Below are 10,564 nucleotides of genomic sequence, written 5' to 3' on the forward strand. Positions count from 1 at the left end.
ATATATATATATATAGTCTAAGTCTTATAAGTCTTATTTCTTGGAGCATGGGGCTGGAAGTTAGAATTAGGCTTAACTTTTTCAGGTACTTGTTTTTATAATGGGTCTACATTTATATATTTGGTCTTTTTTCATTGTAAGTTTTATTATCATTTCTTTGTTTTGTGTATTTAATGTTATGCTTATTATGTGTCCTTAGGTAATTATTTTTTGGTTCTGTCTATTTGAAGTCCTGAATGTTTATAGTATATCAATAGGCACCTCATTCATTAGGCTAGGAAAACTTTTTTCTATGGTTTTGTTGAAACTATCTGTTATACTTGTGACCTAGGTTTTCCTCTTCTTCCTCCATTGCTAAAAGTTTTATATTTCCTCTTTTCATTGTATCTAAGATTGCTTACATGTTTCATTGTTACTATTAGTAGTAGCAGTAGTAGTAAACATTTCAGCTAAGGTATTAATTTCTTCAACATTGTTTCTAACACATAAAATAACCTGAGGGTTTTTTTATTCCTAAATTTTTTCTTTCTAGTCTTAGGTCTGTTTTGGGTTTCTTTAGTGATTCTATTTCTATCTTCTTGTCTTAAACTTTTCTGCATTATTTGTTTCCATATTTAATTTGTATTTTCATTGAATTCATTAAGGAATTTATTCATCACCTCTTTTTGGTCCTTAAACATTTTCATAATTAATAAATTTTAGTCCATGTCTTGTGCTTCAGTTATATTTGTTAGGACTACTGTATTTGGGTTACTGGAAGGGTTTTGTACTGAAATACAAGAAGCAGTGTGAAAATTGCCTCCTTGAGTCCCAGCCTGGTATATTCACTGGGATCCTAGATATAGGTTGCTGACTCAGGAAATAAGAATGGGCTAGAAGGGAGTACTCATAAGGCTTACAGTGGTTGAGGAAATCTGGTTCCAAAGAAAAGTTCAGCAGAGACTCTTGTGGGGCAGTGAGCAGTCCTGACAACCTGAGTCCAGTACAGCAGAGCCACCTCAGAACCCCGGAGACCAACTGAGCATCTGCTCACGAGGGACTGTAGATGTTCAGTAAATTGCTCCTGGCACCAATGGCTCAGATTTCAGCCCAGACCCCTCACATCTGCCCCTGCAGGAGATGTGCACTCTATCAGGCAGACACTGCCTCAAACTCCCAGCATTCTAGCTGGACCTTACACACAGTCATCTGACCAAAAGCCAGGCCTGCCATGCCTGATACAATAAAAGGGGTGGTTTGCCTCCTCCTCACTCTCTTCTCTTACCCTTCTCCTTTCGCTCTTTCACTCTCTTGTTCAATTATTCTCCTACACCTCCCTTACCCTCACCCTTCCTCTCTAACTCTTACCCTCTTGCTCTCTCTCTCCTCTCTGCTCTTTATTCTCTTCTCTGCCTTTCTCCCTCTCCTTCTTTTCTCTCTCTCTTCTTCTTCTCCTTTCTCTCTCTCTACTTAACTAGCATATTTCTCCTTCCTACAATAAAATAACTCATTCATACATTGCCACCTTTTTAATTAAGGTGCCATGCAACAAGCAGGCTTGCCCCAGAGGAGAGAGAGTGACTGTGCCTCAACACCAGGCCCCTGCCACCAGTGAGAGAAAGAGCCTCAGGCAGGAAGGCCCAGGGCTGCAGCCCAAGCCCCCTGTTTTTTGAACAGAACCTAAGGAATTGAGATAGTGTAGAAAGAGAGGCATTTAAATGTAAATGCAACCATTTTTATGAGACTGTTTTCAAGCACTTCTTGGTATTCTTTCCTTTCTGACCTTCTATTCCATGATGTCTCTTGATCCATAGTCACTGCTGCTGTGATATAGATTTGTCTACTGTGGCTTTAATTCATCAGTTTGTGTTTATATTCTTGAGTACATATATATATATATATATATATATATATATATATATATATATATATATATACACATATATAGATGTGTATATATATACACATACATATACACATATAGATGTGCATTCACATACACATAGACATATACATCATATACATATATATTCATGTGCATTAGCTCTCTCTCTCTCTCTCTCTCTCTCTCTCTCTCTCTCTCTCCCTCACACACACACACACACACACACACAAACATACACAAACACACACAAAGAATCAGATACATGTGTGGGGAGGCATTGCAAAAATTTTACCAATGAGGAAATGAGGGAGGAAAGAGAGAAGAGACAATTTCTTTATAACTCCTTTTTAACTTTTTGTTGATTCTTTGTGAGCTTCACATCATGGGTCTAAATCCCACTCATCTTCTTGCACCTTCTGAGCAGCCATCCATCTTTTCAACTTCCCCCTGAAAGGAAATAAAAAATAAATATTATGAAAATAAACAAGATATATCATCTTTCTGGTCTGCACCTCTACCTGAGCCTGAGGAAATCAACATGCCAGATCATTGACCTCATATCTCTACCTGTTTCCTAAGAGGTATGCCCTAATTGAGATCATAGGTGAGACCCTTGACCAAATACTCACCCCAGCTCGGACCACCACAGAGTCCAGTAAGCATGGATCTAGGCCACCCTGCCAGATCTCCATTGCCCTTCTTGTCTTTACTTACACCAGCTTCTGTGGCAAATCAACATGCTTGCTCCCCAATCCTGCAGTACTGTGTCTGGCAGTGTGGGGAAGTGATCTGCTTAGTGGAGTAATTGGCTTTGAGCCTTGGATCCTTCTTGGGCTGTTTTCTGTTTTTGCAGGGGCCAGAAGGAGCGTGGCCATAACTCCTGAGTCTTTGGTTCCTGTTTCAGTCACAACCCCTCACAGATCCCCCCGCAGGAGATGTGTGCACTAGCAGTCACACAATGCCCCAAGCTTCGAGCATTCTAGCTGGACACTATCCCCAGGCATCCGACCACAAGCCAGACATGCCACGCTCCATAGAATAAAGTTTTCCTCATCCTCACTCTCTTGTTGTTTGTCTCCTCTCCTCACTTGCTCTTTGTCTCTTCTCTTGTTCTTGCCCTCTTTCCTCTCTTGCCTTCTTCATCTTCTTTTTTGCTCTTTGTTCCTCTCTTGCTTTCTTTCTTTCCTTTCTCTCTCTCTTTCTTTTCTCCTCTCCTTCCTCTCCTTTCTACTTGACCACTTATTTTCTTCTTCCTATAATAAAATATCTCATTTATACAATGCCTCCTTTTTAACTAATGTGCAGTGTAGCCACAGGTCAGCAGCAGGAAGAGAGAGAGACTGTTGCCTCAGCCATGAGCCATCATGGTACAACACCCTGTTCCAAGAGGACTTCTCTATCTAGGGGCACAGGAGGCCTGCTGTAAGGAGATAGCACTGACTGACTCCCAGGAGGCCTACTCAAACCCAGGTCACACAGCTCCACCTGCCTCGAAAGAGGCTTCCTCCAATCCAAGATTCTCAGGTCACTAGACATCAGAGATAAACATACATTAAAGTATAAGAACAAAAACATAAGAAACAGAAGCCAATGTAATTTGGCATCATCAGAACCAAGTTCTCCTCCTACACCAAGCCTTGGATACCGTAACATACCTAAAGAGCAAAATTCTATCCTAAAATCCTGTCTCATGAAGATGAGAGAAGCCTTTAAAGAGGAAACAGATAATTCAATTAAAGAAATAAAGGAAAACAGGGGTAAACAGGTAGAAGCCTTAAGAGGAAACAAATAAATCACTTAAATACAGGAAAATACAATCAAACAGGGGAAGGAATTGAACAAAATAATCCAAGACCTAAAAATGGAAATAGGAACAATAAAGAAGTCACATATGGAGCAACCCTGAAGAAGGAAAAACTAGGAAAGAGATCAGGAAATATAAATGCAAGCATCACCAACAGAATAGAAGAGATTGGAGAGAGAAGATACAATAGAGGACATAGACAAATCAGGGAATGAAAGTACAAATGGTAAAAAGTTGCTAACCTAAAAATATGGGACACAATGAAAAGACCAAACCTAAGAACTAAAAATAATAGGAATAGAAAGTGGTGAAGATTCCCAGTTCAAAGGACAAGAAGACATCTTAAAGAAAATTATAGAAGAAAATTTCCCTAACCTAAAGAAGAAGATGGCTATAAATGAATAGAAACTTAATGAACACCAAATAGATTGAACTAGAAAAGAAAATCCTCACAACACATAATAATCAAAACACTAAATGCACATAACAAAGAAAGACTATTAAAAACTGTAAGTGAAACAAAGAAAGTAATATATAAGTACATACCTATCAGAATTCTACTTGAATACTCAAAAGAGAGTCTAAAATCTAGAAAGTTCTGGACAGATGTCATGCAGATGCTTAGAGATCACAAATGTACCCAGGAAAACTTGCAATCTACATAGAATGAAAAACAAAGGTATTCCATGACAAAACCAAATTTCAATCTTTTTTTCTACTAATCTACTCATACAGAGGATACTCAAAACTCCAACACATGTGGAGTCACTACACACATGGAAACACAAGGAGGGGAAGAACTCTTGTATGGAAGACCAAATTGGGGCAACATTTGGTATGTGAATGAATAAATCAATTAATTATTTAAAAGTGTAAACTATAGTTATGTATGCCAGTTTAGACTATACAAGCATTTAATTGATCCTGAGAATCTGGTTCCAATCCCTGAAACTGCAATGGTAAGGGAGAATCATTTTTGTACATGATAACTTTTGGCATTAACATGTGAACGGTGGCACATTCTTCACTGAAATTCACTCAGAAATGAGATACAATTTTTAAAAAAATGAAACAATGGCCTAGCCTGGGGAAATAGCAAAATTATTTTGATGATATTGGAGGCAGTCTTCATAAATGACCAGTTTTTATTAATTAAAACAATGTATAAATGACAAAATGTTTGCTGTCAAGGCTTAGAATTAACAAGGTCAAGAGAATGCCATGGCTCCCTCTCTTAAAACTTCAAAATAACTTTCAAAGCTAGGTTGAATCTGAAAATTACTATAAAAATGAAGATACACAAAAGAATGGATGTGCCAGGCAGTGGTGGTGCACACCTTTAATCCCAGCACTTGGGAGGCAGAGGCAGGTGGATTTCTGAGTTCAAGGCCAGCCTGGTCTACAGAATGAGATCCAGGACAGCCAAGGGCTACACAGAAAAACCCTGTCTCAAAAACAAACAAACAAACAAAAACAAAAACAAAAAGAATGGATGGGCATCCTACTTAAAAATGTGACTTCCTTGAAGGTTTTTGTCATGACTTGTAACCTTTCTGGAAGAAACTCATCAAACTCCTGACAGTAATAGGTTGCAAATATTTTATACAGGACACCATTGATGTTGAATGTGAATTCTCACACTTACTCCATTCCTTACATGATGCCTGTGAACCTTGACGCTGTCCAATACTTATTTTGGTGCACCAAGGGAAAGGAGCTTAGGTGATTTTCCACCAGGATCAATTATTGCTAATGTGCTGACTGGTCAAACATTAGATAACAACAGTTTCTTCCAATGTTGCAGACAGAGATGATGGAGACTGGGTCAGCACAATTTTACCTTAGGCACCTGAATTTATAAACACAACATATGTGTTCTTTAAATCATGCTATTAGGAAAATTTTATATAGCAGCCTTTGCAATCCACAACCTGTGCTCTGCAGTTTAACAATCTACCTTACTCAGACTAGGATTTTTTTTCATTATGGGTAGTCAAAGTAAGGATTTGCTCTATTCTCATGTGAGGAAATTGGATTTCCTTCCCAACTCTGCTTAAAATTATATGCAACTATGCCTAGTATTTCTAGATGATACAGATTATTTCAGGTCTTCTTTGATTGATAAAGCAAACCATTTTCTACAGGCGTGGAAGCTCTCTTGGTAATGTGTGTTCATTCATTCCTTTGACTCTGCTATGTCCTCTAAACTTTCATAGCTTTATTATACCTGCATTGTTTATTTATTCCTGAAAAAATACTTCTCAAAGTTTCTGTTTAAAAGAGTGGAGCATAATGAATATGAATAAAACAGCATTCAAGAAAGTGGTAGAACTCTTCACAAAGATCTATAGCCAAAATAAAGTTCATAGTGAGACCTTCCATAGTAAAAGTTTTGTTATTGTGGGCTGTAAGTATAAAAGCAAGAGAAATGGAAAGGATAAGATAAACAAAGGTAGTATCTCATCTATGTATGAGTTACTCTCAATCTGTGTGCAGCATTCCACAAAAGCAGGACAGAGGGAACATCTATATGTGTACCTATGAAAGTAAATAAGATAAAATAATAAATTATGATAGATTTGAACATATGACAAATACAATGAGTGAACGAATGAATGAAGAAATGAATTCATGAATGAAAATAAGAGCCTTGATATCAGTGATAGAGAAGGCAGTTAAAATATACAAATAAACTAGGAGTTTTTCAAAGATTTTTAGATGCATTTATTATTTAAACTCATACTGTATTCACTAGAATATAAACATATATCTCTGTGTGGATTTGTTTGGCTAGAATCTTATAGCTGAACAATGTTCATTAGCATAGATAGAAACACTTGTCTAGTCATCCAAAAATTCTAAATTACCCAAATTTAAGAGAAGCCACTCATCTTTGGGGAGAATATCAATTTCTGAACCTAGAATTATCAACTAAGAAATTCTTCAAGTATGAAGGGTTCAGATGATCATAAATGAAAGGAGATTTAGAGGAGGCATACCATGGTCAAACATGAATAGTTTGAATAATTCAATAATTAGTATAGCATATTAATTTACTAAACATAGGCATCTTTGAATTAGACTAATATTTTAAACAGGGAAAAATATGAAGGACTTTTATATAAATCATTGTTTATATAAAGGGAGAATAACTGTGTCAGAAAATTTTGGCAGATAATTTCTTAACCAATGACCAAAATGAACATTTAAAAGGGATTGGATCATCTGAAATCATGTGCCTTATATGTAATGACCCTCACTTTTGGATTCAAAACTAATTTAAACTAATTTAAACTAATGTCTAATACACAGAATATATTCATGCTAGGGCTGTGTGGTAGAATTCTATCTTCAAGCCAATATATTCTTTATGGTGTCTTCCAATTTACACAATTTTGTGTACAAAGTGACAGGGATAGCAAATTTAAATGATATGTGATTTTCAAAATCACCAATATCTGAAATGAAGGAAGGCATGAAGAGTGTTACAAATAAAGGTAGACTGAGTGGCTGGGATTAACATATCTGGTTATTATGGCTCATTCTGCGTGTGCAGATATGAAGAAGTTTGAAGAGATATGGGAGATAATGTACCTAGGTACAAAAGATACAATTGAAACAATCGGCCCAAAGATGTTGAGGTACAGCTCTTTTTCCCCATGGCTGTTCTCAGAAATAATGACTCTGGAAATCAAATATATTTATAAATTATACCTTGGCAATAATCCTTGCTGTTATCCAACTAACTCATAATTTAATATCCCATTTATTCTAATCTATGTTCTGACACGTGGCTAGTAACCTCTGCTCAGCTCTCTTGTGTCTGTTTTCTCACGTTCCAGGGTGACATTCCCTAAGCCATGGACCTGGATTTATCCTAGAATCCTTTCTGTCTACTGAATATCCCACCTTCTTATCTATCCTTTCCTATTTGCCATATTTTGGTCAGATGATGTCAATAACAAGTTATGATAATATATTGTACAAAATATTATTTTCAAAAATATACTGTACAAAAATAATACATTACACAAGAGAACAATGTTGAATCAAGTGAAAATTGTAGCAAAACTGTGTACTGCTGATTATCTATTGTGTGTTTGTATTCGAGTCCCATATGACAAACCAATTAGTGGGAAATAAAGAGTAAAACCTGAAAGGTTGAACTGTGCCTTGTGTAAAGGATTCCAGTGAGAAATACACTGTTAATTGTTTTGTTCCAGAGAATATGATTTTCTCAATTTTTGAAAACATGAACATCAGATATCAAATGTGTGATCAATTTTGATAAAGCATATGGTTGTGGATATTAAATTTTCCTCTTCTGACTTCCATTGTCAGATTCAAAGCCCTCAAATTTACTAAATTCTAGAGTAATAAACATATGTTGAAGGTAGACTCCTGGAAGTACTGGTGATGAGGACACTTTAGTTCATTGAAAAAATGGTGTGAGGTTGTCTAAATTATATTCCTTCTGCTTTGCCTTATTCTTGACTATGATGTCTTACCACAGGAATAGAAAAGTAAGCCATTAAATATCTGATAACTAAGGTATGACAAAGAAAAGTAAGTCATAGAGGAAGAAACTTGATGGGGTAACATAAATCTCCCAGGAAAAGAAAACAAAATAGATGTTATATGTGACCCTTACATTATTTCTCTATACAGAAAATCCCCAAACTCTAACAACCAGGCTCATAGCAAAAACGACAAACATATTATCTCTATGACCATCGACATACCAGACTCTTCCTATAACTCTTATGATAGTCCAAGAAACCTATCTCTAAAACGCATCTTCTCATAAGAAATAATATGTACCCTGGATTGAGTTTCTACATAATAACACTTCCTTGTGTACCAGAGATAGTATTAGAAAAGTTTTTCCCAAACTATTCAATGCTTAAATTTGAGGGGAACACCATGAGTGAGATCAAACTACCTCATTCTGATCCAGGATTAAGAAGTAAATTTGCTAATGGCTTCTTTGCAGTTTGATTACCTGCATTGACACTGGGATGAATTCCTTCATTCATAGGCAGGAAGAGTTGCTTAAAAATAAACTTCGAATTGGAGTTCTAAAAAGCTAGACGTTAGCTGGGCGGTGGTGGCGCACGCCTTTAATCCTAGCACTTGGGAGGCGGAGGCAGGCGGATTTCCGAGTTCGAGGCCAGCCTGGTCTACATAGTGAGTACCAGGACAGCCGGGGTTACAGAGAGAAACCCTGTCTCGAAAAACCAAAAAAAAAAAAAAAAAAAAAAAAAAAAAAAAAAAAAAAAAAAAAAAAAAAAAAAAAAAAAAGCTAGACGTTAAGTGAGTGTTTTGACTTGAATCCAAATTCCCCTTGCAAAAGAGCTAATGTTCATAATCATTAAACTATTTCCTTAGACTTCTTCCTCTGTATATTGATTGTATAAGTAGATAAATTTCTTTCTTGCCAAAATAATACAAGCTGTGCATGGGTGTGGTGTGTGTGTGTGTGTGTGTGTGTGTGTGTGTGTGTATGTGTATGTATGTTTGTGTTTGCAAGCCTGTTGAATGATTCCCAGCTATTGACAATATTCTCCTAAAAATAAACAGGTATTTTATTGTTTTTTTTCCCTTTTAATGAGTCATGTAAACCATTCCCTTGTTTTGATACTAGGCCTGAGGGACATATAAACGTTTCTCTGATCACTATATAAAAATATCACATTAACCTTTAAGCCCTGGCAAAGAGAAACACTTTCGGCAGATGAACAGCTGGAGACATCCTAAGGACAGTTGGGCAGCCTGTGATCTCACTTCTGCTTCCCTGGGTGGTTTATGTCATGGCTTAAATCACTGTGGGAGGGGTTTTACGATGCTGTAGACAGTAATAAGTTGCAACATCTTCAGCCTGCAGGCTGTTGATCTTGAGAGAATACTGTGTGCCAGCTCCACTGCCACTGAACCTCGATGGCACACCAACTTCCAAGCTAGTTGCAGCATAGATCAGGAGCTGAGGAGATTTCCCTGGTTTCTGCTGATACCATGCTAAATAGCTGTTAATGTTTTCACTTGCTCGACATGAGATGGAAACAGTTTCTCCCACAGATGCAGACAGGGAGGCTGGAGCCTGGGTCATCTGGATGTCACACCTGGCATCTAAGATGGGAAAATTGGAAACAAATCCCCACATTATTAATTCTCTCACAAGAAGATTTTCACTGAGACCAAGCAGCACTGACTACAGGAAGCTGAATGAATTTGTAGTGCTGTCTTCCTTACCTGTAAGCCACAGCAGCAGCAACCCCAGGAGCTGAGTGGGCACACTCATGTCTGTGTGTGATCTGTGTGAGGCCAACTCAAGAACAGGGTGTGACCTAATTTTGAAGAAATACTCATGTCACTGGGTTGTGCTTTGGGTACATGCAAATCAGCAAAGGGTAGGCACAGCTTCAGGGCTTATCATGTCAGTAGCTCATTACAGACCTGTCATTCTCTAATGTCTCCAAGTCAGATGCAGTACAGGTTTATTTATACAGAATTTGATTTGCTTCTTTTGAACAACAAAAAACAGCTATAATCTATGAGGTACGGTTTATTTTTATTTCTATCATGTTTTAGGTAGACTCTCCATGAAAGGTTTCCTCCACTCCAGGGTCTTTTAGATATTATACTGTTCTAGGCAGTACATAACTGATTCCATTGTCCTTTCAAAGTTAGGTGTAGATGCTATTTTGGCCAGTTTCCTCCTTTCTTTTATTCCTCTGTGTTTGTTTGTGAGCCTGAATTTTAGATACATCACTTTCCCTAACATTTACTTATTCAAAGACCCCCCATAAAAAAAAAACTTGTCCATATTCTCTTTCAAATCCATGGCCTCTTTTTTTATTAATTGTATTCTATGAACTTATATATTTATACACATACAC

General features: G+C 37.0%; 1 gene segment (V, D, J or C); it reads right to left on the minus strand.

Annotated features, from left to right (window-relative positions):
* Positions 1 to 2,131: 2,131 nt before the first annotated feature.
* Positions 2,132 to 10,012, minus strand: LOC116099037. The segment is given in 2 exon segments: positions 9,252 to 9,794; positions 9,918 to 10,012. Coding segments are annotated over 2 exon segments (360 nt in total).
* Between the last annotated feature and the right edge of the window lie 552 nt (positions 10,013 to 10,564).

This window comes from Mastomys coucha, unplaced genomic scaffold (assembly GCF_008632895.1).
Source record: "Mastomys coucha isolate ucsf_1 unplaced genomic scaffold, UCSF_Mcou_1 pScaffold20, whole genome shotgun sequence".
NCBI lineage: Eukaryota > Metazoa > Chordata > Mammalia > Rodentia > Muridae > Mastomys > Mastomys coucha.